The sequence below is a fragment of the Echinops telfairi genome, unplaced genomic scaffold, assembly GCF_000313985.2.
Source record: "Echinops telfairi isolate 266 unplaced genomic scaffold, ASM31398v2 ScPeMD7_7;HRSCAF=31, whole genome shotgun sequence".
Classification (NCBI taxonomy): domain Eukaryota; kingdom Metazoa; phylum Chordata; class Mammalia; order Afrosoricida; family Tenrecidae; genus Echinops; species Echinops telfairi.
In genome coordinates this window covers 20,385,064-20,403,861 of record NW_022103904.1, presented here as the reverse complement: position 1 = coordinate 20,403,861, position 18,798 = coordinate 20,385,064, and the positions used below count along the sequence as shown (strand labels likewise).

General features: G+C 53.5%; 1 protein-coding gene and 1 non-coding gene across 2 annotated transcripts; both read right to left on the bottom strand.

Moving 5' to 3' along the window:
* Positions 1-833: 833 nt before the first annotated feature.
* NPC1L1 (NPC1 like intracellular cholesterol transporter 1) lies at positions 834-15,749 on the bottom strand. The gene is made up of 19 exons (XM_013006006.2): positions 15,678-15,749; positions 13,241-14,769; positions 10,971-11,071; positions 10,491-10,663; positions 9,964-10,092; positions 9,310-9,492; positions 8,435-8,549; positions 8,170-8,297; positions 7,692-7,829; positions 7,364-7,453; positions 5,975-6,165; positions 5,706-5,830; positions 4,478-4,604; positions 4,323-4,378; positions 3,334-3,484; positions 2,843-3,074; positions 2,545-2,658; positions 2,299-2,461; positions 834-1,393 (listed from the first exon to the last, which is right to left on the bottom strand). Exons 1-19 carry the CDS (start codon positions 15,729-15,731, stop codon positions 1,191-1,193), a joined length of 4,002 nt encoding a protein of 1,333 aa, XP_012861460.1. The 5' UTR covers positions 15,732-15,749; the 3' UTR covers positions 834-1,190.
* Positions 15,750-18,570: 2,821 nt separating this feature from the next.
* LOC115868169 lies at positions 18,571-18,632 on the bottom strand. Its single transcript, XR_004045456.1, has one exon. It is a non-coding gene; the product is annotated as a U7 small nuclear RNA (small nuclear RNA).
* Between the last annotated feature and the right edge of the window lie 166 nt (positions 18,633-18,798).

Genomic DNA, 18,798 nt, shown 5'->3' with positions numbered 1-18,798 from the left:
GCTCCTTAACGACACGGATGCGAGACGTTGTCTCACATGCTGTGGACATGTTGTCAGGAGAGACCAGTGCCTGGAGAGGACATCCTGCTTGTCTAGGGCAGAGGAGCAGCAAAGAGAGAGAATGAGCTTTGACAAGACCCACTGACACAGCGGCTGCAACAGTGGGCTCAAACATGCGAACCATTTTGAGAATGGCACAGAATTGGGTGGTGTTTCGTTGTGCTGTACATAGACCCACTGTGAGTTGGAACCAACTTGACGGCACCTAGCAACAACAATCTAACATGTCACCCTGATTTGCATATTTATATTAAATAAACGTCAACCAATTTCTATTAAAAATTACTGTGTATACTCAAGTATAAGCTGAGTTTTTCAGCACACTTTTTATGCAGTTTTTGTGGTAAAACTAGGTGCCTTGACTGATAGTTGGGTCGGCTTATCCTTGCGTATATACGGTATGACAATTTATTTATTTCCAATTCTTACCTTAATTCCTTTTTCTTGCCTTATTGCAAATGGCTAGAATCGCCAGTCAGATTTTTTTGCTTCTCTTTTTGTGAAAGAATGGCTTAGTTATCTAATGCTGTTATCACAGAACTGCCACAAGTGAATGGCTTTAACAGAAATGTATTTTCTCACAGTTGAGACCAGAAGTCTGAATCCGTAGAGACAGTTCTAGGAATGACTCCCTCTAGGTTGGCTCTAGAGGAAGGTCCATGTCTTCTTAGCTTCTGTTTCCTGGTTCTGTGGAGCTCTCCGTGTGTCTTGGCATCAGTCTTCCTCTGGCTCTAGGAGATTCTCAGCACAGGGCCCACAGGCCCAAAGGATGCACTCCACAGCTGACTCTTCTTTCTTGGCCCTAGTGAGACCCCTCCATCTCTGCTCACTTCTCTTTCCTTTTAGCTTTGGTAAGGACAAGAGGTGTCTCAAGGAAGGGTGTGAACTAAGGAAGGGTGTGGCATGAGGAAAGGTGGACATGAGTAAGAGTAGTTTAGTCCTGTCCTCTTCACAAAACAGAGGATAATTACATCAGGTACAACCACACAAATTGAGCTGTGGGCTTTCTCAAGGGCACAGCACTCTGAGGTCCCAATAAGGAAAGGTCAATGGATTGCCACAGGGGAACCCACAGCCCCTCCAGTCAGCACCCTCAAACCATAACCACAGGCATGCCAGACAGGGCCCTGTCAAAGCACCTTCCCATTGTGGGGCACATCAGTAGCACTCTTGGCGTCATCTTCAAAGCCCTTGTTCACATAGAGATTGCTGGTCGTGTGGGTCAGGGAAGGATGTTTGGGGCAGGGATCTTTCTTGGCCATGACCTCCCTCGCCATAGCATCCACCTTTGCCTTTTCTTGCTCCATCACCACAGCCTGGTTAACGTCCGGCCCTGGGGGTGCAACCACAGTAGAGGATATTAGAGAGATGGCTGGGAAGTTGTCTGTCTCCCCTCCATCCCTTACAGCAGGGAACCACACACAATTAGTGCAGGGTACCCCACAAACTGTGCAACTGCCTCCACGTATCTTGCTCCCTGTTCTGACTACTCATCCTGCCTGGAAAACTACCAGCCATTGTGGGCACTGTAGCTGGGCCTCTGGCCTATCTGCCCTCCAGAGCACCCGGGACCCAGCTGCTGGCACTTTCTTTCAGGGAGCACTTGAAAGCACCTGAGCCTCCTGGGAGGCCTGCAAGTCTCCCTCTCTCTAGGAACACTTGGGACAACCCTACAGGACAGCAGAAAACGACTCCATAGGGTTTCCGAGGCTGTACACCTTTGCAGAGGCAGACTACAGCACCTCTCTCCCAGGGATTGATTGGCTGGTGTTTAAACTTCCAGCCTTTCGATGAGCAGACGAGAGATCTAATCATTGTGGCACCAAACCATGCGCACAGCTTCTCAATGTAAAAACCCATTTCTTACTGAAGGTCTTAGTTAAAAGTTTCAAAGTACAGCAACGAAATACCATATAGCCATTTCACAGTGTTTCAGACACATCTGTTGAACAGAGATATTCACAATATATTAAGCAAAAGAGCCTTCAGACTAGAAAGCACCATATGATCACACCCAGGGATCAATAGAGAGATAGAGATATAAGCTGACAATAACCGTCGCGAGGTAAGTTGTCTGTGAGTCTCTGTGCTTTTGCTCCAGCTCGTGTGTGGCTGCACCTTCCAGGAGGAAGCATGCATTACCTTGGTGACCATCATCACAGTGACACTGACCTAGAGCAGGGAGTCTGTGGACTCCAGCTGGTAAAGGCAGGAACAGTTGAGTGGTCGGGCACTCACCCAGATAGCTGAGGACCACAGGCAGGAAGACGAGGCCATGCAGCAAGCCCAGGAGGGTGATGAGCAGGTTGAGGCGGAAGAAGAAGATCTGGATGAGCTGGGCCTTGGCAAGACCCAGGACCAGGATGCCAGGCAGGTTGGTCATGGCCACACCAGCAAAGACCTGGGCATCACAAGCGGGTGTTAGGGTGGGGCCCCGGGGTGCCCCGCACCATGGGCATGTGGGGTTGGCGCCGCGCCACTCACCGCACTGCCCATGTTAATGGTGGCTTCCTCAGCCCTCTCCAGGCGGGTGGGCTTGGTGCTGATGGCAAAGGAGCGAGTGATGTGGGACACAAATTCCACCGAGATACCCACTGCCTGCAGGTAGAGAAGGCTTCGGCTATGCAAAGTGGCAAGCACCCAAAGAGACTGAAGTCTTCCCCGGGACCCAATGGAACTGGCAGGGTCCTAGGAAGCTGGCATTTCCAAATACCTCTTGGGAGAGGTAGTTCCACCCTTAAGACCCAGTCCCTGGGCTGCCAGCCTGTGGCTGGGGATTTACCGTGACCAGGTTGATGAGGGACACAGCATTGTAGCTGATGTCCCAAAGCGCCATGAAGCCAACAGTGTCCACAAGGATCATGATGATAGAGAAGAGGTTGAGGAGGCCAGAACGGAGGTCCATGCCCAGCAGAAGGCAGCAGACGACAAAGGTGGGCATGAGGCAGAGGGTCAGCATGAAGAGCCCCTCGGGGATGACTGTCAGATACTGCTCGTAAAACACGTTTGTGATCCTGTGGTTGACAAGACATGGTCACAGCCAGCCAGCATTGGATCCCATCAAGAAAGGCAGGGTGCTCCCATTTTAACGTGAAGAGGCTGACTCACCGAGGGCCTCAGAGTGAGGAATAGACAGGCCCAAAGGTAGCCCCGACTTTCTATTCTAGCCATGCCCTCTCCCACATGACTCCCCTGCAACCCAGCTTCCCAAAAGTACAGTCTCCAGCCGGGGGGCCCTTGACGCCCTTGGGGCCCAGCTGCCCAGAGCCTCACGTATAGGGGAAGACTTCAAAGGCTGGGTCTGTCCCTGGGACCTTCCGCAGACTGGCAGTGATGTTGGCTGCTAAGGCTCGAGCTGCCCGCAGAGCTTCTGTGAAGTCCTGTGAGTTCTTCAGGGTCTTGTGGTACGCCATGAACCGAGAGGCTGGGCCAGCATGGACAGGGCCAGGGAGATGCGAGAAGAACAAAGGTCAGATTCTACTTCAAGACACCATTAGCTTCAGCTGGGAGCGGATCTGGCTTCCTCAAACCTGGGACTAGTCATGCAATGACTAGTAGCCTTCATGCAGTTCTGATTACTTCGGAGCCAAGGCCCCAAATTTCATTTTAATTCTTCCTGCAGATTTGGCAGCTGGTATGGCTACCAGGACTAGGCCAGGTCCCAGGCTCTATGACTGACTGACTGACCCCAAAGCAATCGCCCTAATGGACTCCAACGATCCTCTGTGTAGCTTCAAAACGTACACAGGATTGCAAAAATTCCTTCAATGCAATCACATTGCCACTGTGCATATTCCTACAGAGAAGAAAAATGAAAACTGCCGCCCCGGAGACCATGGGGTTGTGGACCGGGGTGCCAGTCAGGTACAGCGAAAAGCACTCTGAATTGTTTATAACGAGCAGGAAGACCAGAGAAGGAGACAGTACGGCTCTTGTCATTATGGAGAAAATGTTCAGAAAGCACTGGCCCTGGGTTAGAGACAATCTTAGGGTTGATGTGGAGCAGTGGTTCCCAAAGTGTGGGTCGCAGGATGGGGGCCAGCCTGGGTTTTTTCAGGCAGTTCCAAATTTCGGGGTAGCTGTGGGAAGCACCCCTCGAACTTCAGGCTAACCTGGAATAAGGGATAGCAGAAGGGGCCCAGGTGAGGGGCATAGGCTGGGAGTCCAAAGCCTTGAGAGGTGGGATGCGTGAAGGAGAAAGAAATGAGAACAATAGTGCACACAGGGAACTCTCAGGACCCCAGCGAGGCTGCTGCACTCACCCAAAATCTCACCATCCTGGCTCAGGTTCACAGAGGTGCTGTAAGCTGCCAGGCCCCTGTGAGAAGAATGCCGAGCAAAGGGGCTAGGACTCCCCCATCGGCTTCACCCTCCCTTGGAGCCCCACATCCGCCCTCCCAGAGGCAGCCCTTCGTACCCTTTGGGACACTTGATGTTGGGCGGGTCATTCAGGAACCACGGGAGGTACTTGTGGAACTGTTCCACTGATGGGCGGACGGGGCCCGGAGTGCGGCTCACGCAATTCTTAGAGCAACTCAAGGAACCTGAGGTAGAGAGGCAACCTAGGTCCCAGGGCAGGACCCCTATGTGGGGCTCCAGCCCACCCCACCCCTGACCCCACCTTTGAAGGCCTGCCCTTATGGCTCACACCATCAGAGAGCAGCGTATGGCCCCGTGCTACTTCTAGAGGGATTTGTCACTAATCCGGAGGAAAGAAGCCTGGTGGCACAGCTGTTACACATTTGGCTGCTAACTGAAAGGTTAGCAGTTCAAACACCACCACCCCCATGGTCTGCTTCCTTAGCCATTGTCGTTGCTGCTGTCAGGTGCGGTCAAGTCAGTTCCAACTAACAGCGACCTCGTGTGCAGTAGAACGAACTGCTGCTGGGCCCCATGCCAGCCTCACAACTACGCCCGTGTGTGAGCCCCTGGTTGCCACCACTGTGTCTCATCCTTGAGGGTCTTCCTCCTTGCTGCTGATGTTCTGCTTTATCAAGCACGATGTCCTTCTCCAGAAATAGGTCGCTCCTGATAACGCGTCCAAAGTACAGGAGGCAAAGTCTCACTGACCTAGATTCTAAGGAGCATTCTGGTTTTACTTCTTTCAACATAGATCGGTTCATTCTTCTGACAGTCTGTGGTGCATTGAATCTTTTTCTTCCATAAAGATTGCAGCCTAGAGAACCCTGTGGTTCTACTGTGTCACACGAAGGTCACTATGAGGCAGAACAGAGCACCCGGTAACACCACCAGCTGAGGAAAATAACCCTCTCCAGGCACAGGCACCCACCGAAGAGGCAGTCTTGGGTGGGGCAAACCACACAGGGGCACTCTCCCCTTAGCGGAGCTGGTCCGGCTCCTAGGACGCTGGCAACCCTCTGCTCGACAAGCCCACCCAACTATAGACACGCACCGTCAGGGTGCCTGCTATACATAGATGGACAAGGCCCCTGACATGGGCTCCTTCAGGCTTCTGCCCCACACTGTGACAGAGCCAGTGAGGGGTGTGTGAGAGAGCCAGATTCCCCTGAAGGGGGCAGGAGGGGACAAGAAGACTGGCTATGCCCTCCTTTCAATGCTATTCCTTGCACCCCAGTTTCCCACAGATGAGGTAGACAAGGAGGCCCTTTAGGCCTTGCGCTCACTGATAGTCGAAGGACAGAATTGACCCACGTTGGGGCCAAAAGCATAGAGGCGGCAGCAAGAGGAGGGGGCCAGCCAGTCGATGAAGTCGTCCACCCAGGAAGAGGCAGGTATGGCCAGGTAAGACCTGAAGGGCAGGAGAGAGAAGGTCGACTAGGTGGGCAGCTGAGCAGGGGCGGGGAGGCTTCCTGGAAGGCTTGTGGCTGTGAGAAAGGACTGGGTGGGAGAGGAAGGGATAGGCCGGGAGGGGCTTGAGCCGAGAGTCACTCACTCCTCAGGGAACTCAGTGGCGTACTGGATCTTCTGGGTTAAGGAGTAGCTGTCACAGCCTGCGCTGGAGCAGATGCCGTTCAAGCCGGCCTCGCTGGAGAAGTTATAGCCCGCCGTGGTGACAAAGTAGACGGGGGCTCCCACCTCAAAGTACCGGTTCAGAAAGAGGAAATAGTCGAGCAGGTATGAGTCCTAGGAGACACAGGGCAGTCAGTAGGCTAGGCCCACTCCTGTGGAAGTGTATACACGTAGGCACATCCACAGAGGTACACATGCAGGCATACACACAGAGTTATGGACACGTGTACACACAAAGGTACATGCATAGACGTACAGACAGGCGCAGACACAGCTGAGACGTGCAGAGGTATACACACCCAGAGTACACACACAGCAGGCACACAGACACATTTAGAAGTACATACACACCGGTAGAGTCAGGGGAATGCAAGCACAGAGTAACTCATTCTGGCTGACATGAACACACATGTACCACCTTGTCTTTCCTGGTAATCCCAGCCAACCTGTGGCCCCGAGGCACAGCCACACAGAGATGGCCCCGGGCTCACTCTGGGGTCCATCCCTAGGGACCAGCACATCCATTGGCCTCTCCTTGTTCCTCCCACCCTAACAGTCTCCTGTTAGGAGGCCACTGGTCCCCATGAGTGCTTGAAAGCACTGGGCACTTTGTCCTCGACTCCGAGATCTGGCTGGCTTCTCTCTACCTCACAGGATGACTCTACCGTCTTCTGCATCTTATCTCTTCAAGATTTGGACCCACTCCTCTAAAGCAATTCCATAGATAGGCCAGGTTCACTGTAGCCAGGCCTAGGCCTGACTCTCCTTTGAGCTCTTAGGTCCCAGTGCCCATGTCTCCCAAGGGATCAGCCCTGCTCTAAGGGGTTGGCCCTTCGCTCCCTTCCCTTGCTGCCATCCAGCCCTTGAATGCACATCCAGCTGAACAGCAGGTTTGGCCTGGGTTCCTCAGAACACCTGGCCACCCTACAACTTGCTGGCCCAGCATTCGTCCTTGATCCCTGTTTCCATGCCTGCCTGGATGGAGTCCCAAAGCCCAGATCTGTCTGTGGGTCAGGCTTCCCACACAGGGCATGGGTCTCTGCCCTCCAGGTCTCCCCACCTTCATACTCAATGCCCCCCCCCCATTGTTCTTGCTTCAACCTCACCCTTGCAGCGTTTGTATTTTACTGAGCCCACTTTTGCAGAGTTGTCCTTTTAGCCCACCACGGGCCACCTTGGCCACCCCTGGTCTTCTGGCCTTGCATTGGTCTTAGTGCCTGCATTTCCCCCTCCTGACAAGGCCTCTTCCCCTGTCCTTCTGCGAGTGCTGCCACACCCCAACCAGGCAGCAGTCGCAGCAGACGTGCCTCACCTTGGGCAGGGCCAGTTCCTGGTCGAGGCCCACACTGATGTGGCACATGAAGTAGAGCCCCACCCCGAAGAGGGCCAGGAACAGTATCACCTGGGGAGGAAGGACATGAGAGCCCCTGGGGTTACTTCCCTCCTCACCTTCCTCCCCCAACCCTCTCCAAGGGGTCTGGTTGGCAGGACCCAGAGTCAGACTGTCTTCCTCCAAGGCCACCAACATTAAACTCAGCCTGGGGAGTTCCCCGCCTTTCCAAGCCCTACCTTCTCGCCAAGAAAGCCAGGTTCGAGACTGAACAAACACGCTCAAGTGGCCAGGCTGCCCCACAACTCACCACGACCCCACGGGTGACTTTGTGCAGCAGGACTGGTGTGTAGACGTGGCGGAAAAACCGCAGCAGGAACCCCTCCCGGGGGCTTGATAGAGAAGGCTGTGGGGTCCTAACGCAGCAGCAGATGTCGAGGCGAGAGGCCTAGGGAAGCAGCCTCTCAAGGTGGTGCAGGGGACACGAGGCTGTGCCCACCTGCCCGCATTGCACAGTTGTGCTTTTGTTTTTGTTCTGTTCTTGCGGAAGTATCTTTGAATTTTACTGTCACATAGCCCATCACTCCCTGTCGCCTGCTCACACCTATCTGGTGTAGCTGACCTCATGCATTCCTGGAAATTCTATGCATTTCTTTAAAAAATGACACAAGTGAAATCACTGTTCTAGGGAAATGGGGAATGCAAAGTCCAAATATTTTCCCTCCCAGCCACCTCCCAGACCACAGCTCTCCAGCAAAGCAGGACACTGAGCCCTGGCCCAGGCCCACCTCCTGTCTCCTGCTGTCGAGGGAAAGCAGGGCCACGAAGGCAGACATCTGCAGCAAGAAGTCAAGCACCACCGCGAGGCCAGAGGTCAGGGCGAAGGTTCGCACGGCTGGCATAGGAGTCAGGGCCCCTGTGGGAGGGCCAGAGGACTATTAGAACACTCCGTCCTGGGCACAGACAGAGAGGCAAGGGTCTGGCCCATCTGAAACTCCAAATTCAACACAGACCCAGCCCCTGGGTGGGGGAGGGGGGAGGGGCAAATCTTACCTAAGAAGAAGCAGATGGCCTCCGAGAGGCTGCACAGCAGCATGCTGGGACCCACATGGCCTAGGGTGCGGCCAATGTGTGCTTCTCGGCGTTCCCCGGGCTCCCTCGGCAGCCTCTGTGTGGGGACAGCAGTGGGGGAGGGAATCCAGGGCCTAGCCAAAGCATGGGCCAGGCCAGGCCAGGAGGGAACTAATAGTGGCCCATGTGGAAATGCCAAGAATGATCTCTTCCTAAAGACCTCACGTGGTACAAAGAGTCTGCCCTCCAGCTTCCTTGTAGGCACTTGGCACTGCTGCCCTCCCACCGTAGGCTCACCCAAACCATGGCAGGCACAGTGTTTCAGAGGATCAGGATCGCTGCACCAGCACATGCATGGAATCTGCATGTTATCAGGATGGGACCAAGTAGACCCAATTGATCGTGATGCGGCAGGAGGCATCTCCCTGACATCACGTGGAGCTAGCCGGAAGCGAGTTCATGCAGGATGATGCACGTGGCATCGATCCACCTGTGCGGTACAAAACACAACTCTGCTCTCCATAACCGTGAGTGGCCATCCAGTGGACCCGACTCATGGTGACTCCACGGGTGCCAGAGTGGAACCGCACCCCAAATGGTTTTCAGCGACTGGTTTTCCACAAGTGGATCACCAGGCCTTGCTTCTGAGGTTCCCCTGGGTGAGCTCTGAGCTGCCCCATCTTTGGGTTAGCAGCCAAGGGGGTGAGCTACTCATGCCACAGTGCTCGAGAAGTCCCTCCTTTCGGCAGGTGCCACAAACGTGTGCGTTGATGCGAAGGTGAATTCTGGGAGAATGCTCCACAGACTGACAGGCTGGTGTGTGACAACCAGAGACAAAAGAGCCCCCGCCTCCTTACCTGGTACTCGAGAACGAAGATGAAGATGTTGTCAGCCCCCACAGCGAGCACCAGGAAAGGCACGACTTGGAGGATGACCAGAGAAGAGGGGACCCCAATGTAGGAGAAGAAGCCCATGGCAGACATGACTGCTCCCAGCACCACTGCTATCCCCCCCAGGCCCAGCGTGGCCTTGGAGTCCACCTGCGTTGGAATCAAAGATCAGCTTCCTTTCCACGGCCAGGGGACCACACCCGCCCGGGCTGGAGGAAAACTGTGCCCAGCTGTGCACCATGCTCTCCCACCGGGGCCAAGGCTCTTATCACTGGGCATCTCTCCAGAGCTGGCCTCCCAGGGCAGGCCCGAGGCCCCACGGCCACGGCTGAGCAGAGAGTACATACTGGAGCAGGAGGCATATATTTATTGTAAGAAACTCGAGCTACTGGTTCTTACATGGAAAGATATCTCAGGGAACAGCTTGAAAACATGGCATTGGCCTTAGGAAACAGAGCACCGCCGAGAAACAGACTAGAGGCTACTTTGGCTTAAGGTGAGTTTGGCTCTGTGTTCGGCTGTGCTCTGGTTATGGAAGTTCATGACCCAAGGAGGGCTTCTAGGGCCCTAGAGCCACCTGTGCTCTCAGCAGGGACTGTATAGGACCCAGTCAGAACTCACCAGCATTCGGCGACAGCTGGAGTAGCTGCCCAGGGCCAGGGCGATGTACAGGAAGATGACGATGTAGCTGATGGCAAAGATGGGCAGGTCCTCCCCTGTGGTGCGGTTGATCTCATCTTCCAGGGAGCGCTGTGGACACACAACCAGCAAGTGCACTGGCTGAGTCTTACTCGGGGCTAGCAGACTCTCAAAGTTCCTAAACCTCAAGGGCATGAAGCAGGGGTTCAGGGAGGGTGGGGGAGGCAAGGGAGGAATCTTCATCATCGTGAACATCCCAACAGTAACAAAGCTTCCTGTGAACACTCATGGCTGTGCGTCCTCATGTACCTGGGGATGGGCTATAAGACCCAGACAGCCCTGTAGCAAGGAGGCTTCCCTAATCGACCCCGATTGGGAACCAGGATATATATAAGGCAGTGAGGTCTCTTGCCCAGGATCACTCAGGAGGTGGCAAGGACAGGACTAGGCACAGGAACCCACTTGTGGTTGCCCGGGCTGCACCCGCAAGCCATAGGGCTTGAGCTCACCTCTGCCATGTAGGTGACCTGGAAGGTGCCAGCCATTCGCAGCTTGAAGGCTCGCATCTCCTCCAGGAAGCTCGACTCCCAGAGCTTGGCCTGGGCCAGCCGGGGGTCCCCAGGTGGGTAGTTGTTGAGAGAGAAGGTCATGATCAGGGCTTCTGCCTCGGAATAGTCCTTCCCTGGGAAAGACACACTCAACAAAGAGCTCTTACTGGCTCAGCTCTCCATCTCCCTGCACACCACCACCACCTCACACACACACCTTCCTATTCATTGTTTGGGCCTTCCTACCTCACCTCAGCCAAAGGCAAGACCTGTGGGCCAATGCGCAGTAGAAGGCTGGCATACTATCAGACAAGGAAGACGCAGAGGCATGGCAAGGCAGGTCACCTGAGCTCCCATACACCAGAACCTCAAGGTCATATTCCCACCTGCCACCCAAGGGTCCCTGCCCCTTACAGGTGTCCTCTGGGGCTATCATCTTACCTTTGTACCCCCCTACTGCAAGGAAAGGGAAGACAGGAGCCCCGTAGTCAGCCATGCAGCTCAGGCCCAGGGCTGTGCCATCCTTGAAGGTAAGTGGAGCGCTGTGGGGAACAGGGAAGGGGACATGCTCTGCCTGCTCCAGGACTCTTCCTTCCCATTCCCATTCCCTGCCCCAGCCACACCGCTGTGGAGTGGGAGCCGGAGGGCCCTGGGCCACCTGGTCCAGGGGATTGGTAACGAACGGTCTTAGTCCGTTTCACAAACTCAGCTTTCTGAAGAAGCCCGGGAAGCAAAGTGGTGTCATGGGCTGAACCGCGTCCACCAGAAATATGTTGCCATTTCAACACATATGTACCCGTGCCCACAGAGGTCATCCCTTTGTGATGGTCACTAAGTCATGTCTGTATAGAGTGTGTCTTCAGCTGAATTACTCTTGAGATCTCCAAAGAACAGATTCGGCAGAGGGATGAGCAAACCCCGCAAGGAAAGAGCCATGCCAACTGGGGAGTTTCAGAGAGCTGGGGTGCCCTGAGGTCACGGGCAGAGATAAAGGCAAAGATGTTTTCCCACAGGAGCAGAGAAAACCTCCCATTTGGATTTCGAGCCTCCTCCATGAGAAGGAAACTAATTTCTGTTGGCTCAAGCCCCCGACTCCTGCTATTTCTGCTATAGCAGTGCTAGGAAACCGAGACACGTGAGATCAAGCAGATCTTTTGTGTCCTCTCCATGTGGGCAGTCTCTCTCCCAGGGCTAATTGCCCTCTTTCAACCTCACACCAGCCCCACAATTCAGGTACCGTGGCGATCCTCATCTCCCACAAAGCAAGTGGACGACAACGCTGATAAGAGTCCATGTGGGGTTGGGGGCTGGGATTTGAACTGGAGGTCCCACATACCGTATGCTTGGCCTTCTTCTGCACCCCAGGGTCCCAACGTACTCTAGTCCCAGGAGCTCCGGAGTCAACACCACCATTATTGGGAGGTGACCTTGGACAAGGTCCCTCCATGAGCACTCTCCATACAGTGTGTTGGTGCAAAGAAGCAGTGGGTCTATCCGTGAAAAGCTCTATCAGCCCTTGGGCAGCTGGCAGCATCGGCTGTGCTCCTAACATGCTCTAGAACCTTGAGCACCTCCCCTCCTCACTCTGAGCCTCAGGTTTCATGTCTGGGATTGAAGAGAACAGACCGCCCAAGTGATTGTGAGAATCCACAATCTAAACAAACATAGCATGCTGTGTGCGGGGCTGAGGGCTGAGTGGGGGCAGCTAGTCTATCTCAGAGCAGCTGTGAGTCTGGGATCACAGTGCCCGATGCCCCTTGTGACCACTGAAGCCATGGCACAGCCTCCCCTTGGGCTGCCCTTTGCAACTAGCATTTGAGAAAGGTCACTTGGTGCATTTTGACGTAGCATCCAAGAATAGCTACATTGCCTGGAAAGGCTATGAACCTGCTTGGTATACTTCACCTAACAAATCACAACAGAGGCAGTGCAGCGTCAGTTATGAAAATCCAGCTGCCGTTGATTAAGCAGGATATGAAAGATAATTTGCAAACATGTAGACGCACACTCCTCGCTATGGATATTTTTGTTTTGAAAAACATGCTTCATAAAAACATGCTATGCATATTACCATCTAAAGGGGTTTCTTTGTTGTTCTTTTAAAAATAATAACTGTTATCCATTTCTGTGTTAATCTGTCAGTGTTGAGAGATATCATGCACTTTAACAGAAAGTGTTTGGGGTCGGCCCTGAATGAATGTTGGGAATGCAAGGAGGCCTTGAGATCAAAAAACATTTGAGGGCCGCTGTTTTACTTCCTCGCCCCAAACCCACAGCTACTGTCCGCCTGCCGGGCAGCCCGCACATTCGTTTTGCATGTGGGCCTCCCCAGAGGGACTAAGCCAAGCCTTGCCAGGGACACCCAGCTACGCCCTTGCCCTCTTTCCTCCTCACACCGCAGCCCAGAGTAGGCCCCGAAGGCCTGTCAGCTTGCAGGCGGTGGCACAGCGCAAAAGCACGCAAACGGAAGCCTGAGCGGGGCCAGCCAGACTCCTCTCTGAAGGCCAAAGGAAGAGAGGGGTCCCCTCAACAGAAAGAAAGGGAAGTGGACCCTCAGAGTGTTTGCTGAAGAGGAGGAGGGAGGGGCTGGAGAACACACCCAGGAGGGTGAAGGGCCATGCCGCCCGAAAGGCCCAGAGCCCTCTACCTTGGGAGCACCCTCTCTGGGAGCACCTTGGCCGTCCCATGGTTTTACCATGGGTTTTACTCACTTGACACAGTACAGGAAGTGATCCCTCCAGTCCACCTGGGAGGTCTGGCCCAGGAGCGTCTGGTTGGCCGTGAGCAACAGCTGCGATCGATTGTTCTGGAAGTACTGCAGCAGGCTGTTGACACAGCAGTCTGAAAGACTGGCATTGTGAGGGTTGAGCGGGGCATAGCAGACGTCTCGGAGAGAGATGTTGCGCTGCTCCCGAGGGGACCACACCTGCAGCTGCCGCAGCCTCTCCTGAAGCTCCAGCAGCTCCAGCAGCAGGTCCAGGGCCAAGATCCCACTGAAGTTCTTGGGCCCCAGCATCAGGGAGTCATAACCGTAGCTGGTCCTGCCAGGTGCCGTCAGGATCACCTGGTTGGTTCGGAAAAAGGGGCCAAAGTGCTGGTCGTGGAACTCCTTCTCCCGTCGGGCCTGGCTGTTCGGGGCTGACCACAGGTCCACAGGGTCAGTGGTGAGTTCCATGAAGGCCAGGCCCCCTGACAAAGCCAGCACCACAGCAATGGACACCCCTAGGATGGTCAGTGGCCATGAGGCCACCCATGTGCCCCAGGTCTGGAAGAGCTGGCCCAGGAACCTGTGGGTGGAGAGGCTGAGCCTGTCGAAGAAGCTTGTATGCACACCCGGGTCTGCCACCTTGCCCTTGTCCCTACCGCAGCGAAGGCGGGTTCCCACAAGGAAGACAACAAGGATAGCGAAGACGGAGCAGAGGATGATCACCAGGGCCAGGTCCCCCGCCATCCGGCCCAGGCGGAAAGTGGAGTCCAGAGATTGGGGGCGCATAATGACGGGACACGATGCGGCACAGTCCTGGCACGAGCAGGCCGCAGCACCAGATTCCTGGGATGTATTGCAGCTCACAATTTCCGCGTTCAGAAGCTGGATGCCAGCCCCAGGGGCCGGGCTAGAGTCCAGGAGGAGAAAGGTGATGTCCAATGGAGCCAGACCATTGCTGGTGTCTCCCTGGAAATTGAGCCAGCGCTGGGCATTGCACAGAGCAGAGCCATACACGCCACACATGGTGCCCACGGCCAGCGTAGCGGCTGCAGGGATGCGAACGCGGCTGCAGGAATCATAGGCCTGCTCGGCAAAGCTGCGCTGGTAGAAAGCCTGATAGGCCAGCACTGCTGAATCCTGCCCATTGGCGAGCTTGGAGATACGTGTCACATTGATAAAGAGGCTCTGGTTGGGGCTGCAAGTGTTTTGACAGTGCAGGCTGACGAAGTTGTCGGCACAGGCGGGACAACGGGACAGGAGGGCCTTGGTGACCATCATGCTTCGCTCCAAGGACAGCAGCTGCTTGAGGGAGCAGCACGCATAGGTGGTATTGGGGCCGTTGTAGAGACGAGGGCAGACGCGCTGGAGACTGGCCAGGTGCGAGCCTGTCACTGGGCGGGCCGGTGTGTTGGACAGGCAAGAGACGTTGGACAGAGGGAGCACACTGCCAGACAGCTCAGGGTTCTTGCCACACTCATCGTAGAAAGCGCAGTAGCCAGCCTGATGGATGGGTGTATACAGCTCTGCGTGGGCCTGCGGAACAGAAGACGTCACTGGGCCTGGGGTGGAGGCCCAGGTGACCCAAGGAGGACCCAGAGAGAGTGAGCCAGGGAGTTGGGCCAAGGACACGTGACTGGGGCAAGACGAAAGGGAACCTGGAGCAGCAGGAAGGGAAGGAAGGGCCCTCAGGAGATGTACCGTTTTGAACGGTTTAGAAACATCTCTCCCAGTCAAGCAAGCCAGGGGATGGAGTCTCCCCAGAAGGCTGCTGTGAGGATCCTAGAGAGCCCTAGGGATGGGGGGGTGGGACAGGAGCTGAGGCCGGCTCCTCAGAGCTGGTATAGAAGCACAAGAAGTTCTGTCGGTACCGAGTCCTCCCAAGGCTGGAAGCCCCAAGCTGCCAGGCCGCAGTCCAGAGGCCCTGCTGGGAGGCTTTCTCGGAGATGCTGAATACAGGCTGTGTTTTGCCTGAACGACTACCCACCCTCAGAGGCTAAGGAGGGGGCAAGACTCTTAAGATGCTCCATGCTTTCTGCCAGCTGCCAGGACGCTGGATGAGATCTGTCCCCCACGCCTTCTCCATCTCCATAGCAAGACTAGTGACACGGGTGCGGCTCTGAGCCAGAGCACAAGCTGCTTCCCGGTTGGAGCTATCTGCCCTTCTCTGTCCTCTGTAGTCCAATTGAACCTCTTAACTCCGAGAGTCAGGGGGTGAAGGGAGTAGTCACGATCCTCCCCCCACACTTTCCTCTGACGGGCTGGAACCCACCGCTCCCCTATAGACTAACCTGGCCCTCCGTTTATCTTTGGGTCTGCTATCTCCTTCAGATCCTCAGATCCTCACTGTGCATCAAGCAGTCCTAGTCCCCAAGAGCTGTCAACGTACCCACCCGGGACCCCCTGAGGGCAGTGGCCTGTGGACATATGTGGCAAAGACTCACCCAGCATGGGAGCAGGACGAAGACCAGACAGAACCTCAAGCCACCCTTAACCATCCTGGACCTGGGAGTGGGCAGCAGGACCAGATAGAGGGTCAGATGCAGGGCGAGCCAAGAGCTCCGGCTCCTGACATAACACGTTAAAAAGAGTCTCCTCCCCGCTGATGACAGCCCTGGCCTGACTGGGGTGGGAGCCAATGGGTACACCTCTCAGACTTCCAGCTGGTTAATGATCCACCACACACCCTGCTCATCCACCATTTGGGCCCCGTTCCATGGCCTCTTCTTAGTGGAAAGGGTGAAGTCTTTCTTTTGCCCACTTCCCAAAGCAGCAAAGGCTGAGTGAGGGCTGAGCCAGCAGAGGAGAGGCCAGCGTGGGCCTCTCACATCAAGCCCGATGTTGTAACTAGTTCCTGCCGTGAGAAGCGATGCCCTGAAAGACAGAGAAGGGCTTGGCTAGGGCTCTGGGCTCTGGAGCTCTGGGCTCACAGGCTCTGTACTGGCCTGGGAACCTCTGCTTCCTCTCAGATCCTCCCTCCCCCTTCAGTCCCCCTTGGTCCAGACATCCCCCAATGCCACCGTCCTTAACAAGTATTATGAATTAGTAAGGATAAGACGAGACCGTTGGGGTTCAGTGCACATGTACAGGAAAGACAAAAGAGCAGCTCTCCACTCTGTCCCTACTTCCTCTACTTGCCCCCTTGTTGGGCCTGCCTGCATGGTGAGGAACAGAAGGCAGGCCAAAGCCAAACCAGGCACACCCTGCTGGGCCCAAGTGCACTGCACATGCCCTCTGCTCCTTTCCGATAGGCATCTTGCATAGCCTTGTTCAGGCTTTCCCTATCTCCAGGAAGGGCCATGACCTTGGCTCCCTGATAACACAGGCTGTGGAGCAGAGGCGTTGTTAAGGTTGGTGCCACATAAGTGGTAACGCATAGTGTCACACAGCCACCCTGTCCTCACCCAGCATCATGAACCTCTTCCCATACCAGCATGAACCTCTCCCCCTGCCAGACCACACAGAACCCTCAGTAATGTTTATTTTCATTTTCATTCACAGAAAAGTGTGTGCTAAATGAAGTTGTAAACCACTTAAATGTAATATGTTTTAGATTATATGAATCCTAACATCAAAACTGGTTTGTAAAATCTTTCTACATTGAATTACATTATTAGTTATAACATTATTAGTAACTGAATAGAAAAGCCTTTTAAATTTTTTTCTCCTTTATTTACTACTTCAGTCTCAAAAAAATCATTGAGGGAGGAAATGAGGAGCTAATAACGAGTACTAGAATGAAGAAAACATTCTAAATTTGATTGTGGTGATGATTGTACAACTTCATGATATGATTGAATTATTGTATGATATGTGAATTATAGACCAATAAAACTGTTTTTAAAAAGAAAGAAAGAAAACAGTTTTTTGATGTAGGTTCACAAATACTTATTGCCCCTGTATTGTGTCTTTATAAAATACCAAAGATATTGAGAGAAATCAATGACTATACAAACATCAACAGCAATGAAAACAACATGTGCTTGTAGCGCAGGCAGAAATCATGATCCGAAGCAGCACTGTATTTGGGTAATGTACTCTGAATGAGAGCATTAGGATGTTCAAAAATAAATGAGCACAATGGTCTCTAGGTCCATCCATGTCATGAGTGTTTCATGGTTTCATCACTGTTTTTCAGGGATACGTAGTTTCCATTGTGTGTATTATCAGAATGTCTTTAACCATTCTTTTACTGATGAGCCTTTGGGCTATTTCCAGCTGCAGCTGGAAAACTGTCGTGCAATTGACGTAGGACAGCATACTACCGTGCTTCCCAGAAAATAAGACATCCCCCAAATGAGACCTACTTACAGTTTTGCCTTTTCCTGAAATATAAGGCATCCCCCGAAAATAAGACCTCCCCGATAATAAGGCCCCCTGAAGCCACCGTAACTCTGAATTCTGGACCGTAGCGACGGGCACCACCACGCAGCTCAGTGTTGGCCACAGCACAGCCGGAGCAGACAGGAAGTGTGAGGTCTCTTTTCATCAGAGAGCCCGCTCTGATGCCAGGACAAGCCTGCTGCTTGCTCTGCCCTGATGGAGTCTGGCTGACTCACAATTAGTGAGTCACGCGGGGCAGGAGTCGGGCACATTGTGTGGACACATAGGGTTGACTGAGGTAGGGGGGAAATGTCTGATAAAGGGGTGCGGGGGAGGGGGGTCTGGTGAAGGTGTCCGGTAGCACAGGGGTTGGGAGAGGGGGAAACAGGGTAGTAACAAGAAATTTTTGATACTGTAGGATTCACAGTTTGTCTGGTTATGCTGGTTTGTGATGACAACTACTACCATACCGTATACAGGTAATAAGTTTCTTATTTTTATATTCAACAATAAATGTGTACCATATTCTTCTTCATGGAAAAATAAGACATCCCCCCAAAATAAGACCTAGCACATCTTTGGGAGCAAAAATTAGTATAAGACACTGTCTTATTTTCGGGGAAGCAGGGTAGGTGAGCATCAAGCAACTCGCTCTGAGTTCGTGCACCCAGTGGCATCACCTGGGAAGGTTCTCTCTGGTTCACAGTGAATTTTTTCTTAAAACCAGTTTCACTCAAACCTCGTCTTCGGTGATTGCCAATTTAAGAGAACAGCGTGCAGCTGTGAAATTTTGTTTCCTGCTTGGGAAAAATGCTGCAGAAACTGTTGTGATGTTGAACACAGCTCCAAGGACAGCACTATGGGAAAAACTCAAGTGTAAGAGTTTTTCCTATTTCAAAAAAGGTAAAATGTCAATTGATGACAAACTTTGTTCTGGATGTCCATCAACTTCCCGAACGGATGAAAATGTTGACTCGTGCATTTGGAGTTTGATCCACTAGGTTGTTTTTTTTTTAGGGTTTTCCGGTAAGAGCCAGAACACCTGCTAGACAAATTCTAAAAGAGCTGTAACACTCGATCCACTAGGTCTTACTGTTAATCAAGCTTTCTATTTAGACATTCTGAAAAGATTTCATAGCAGTGTGTGACAAGAAAAGCCTGATTTGTGGCAGACATGGGCCTGGTTTTGCCACCACGACAATGCATCTGTTCATGCAGCCATCTCAGTGCACCAGTTTTTGG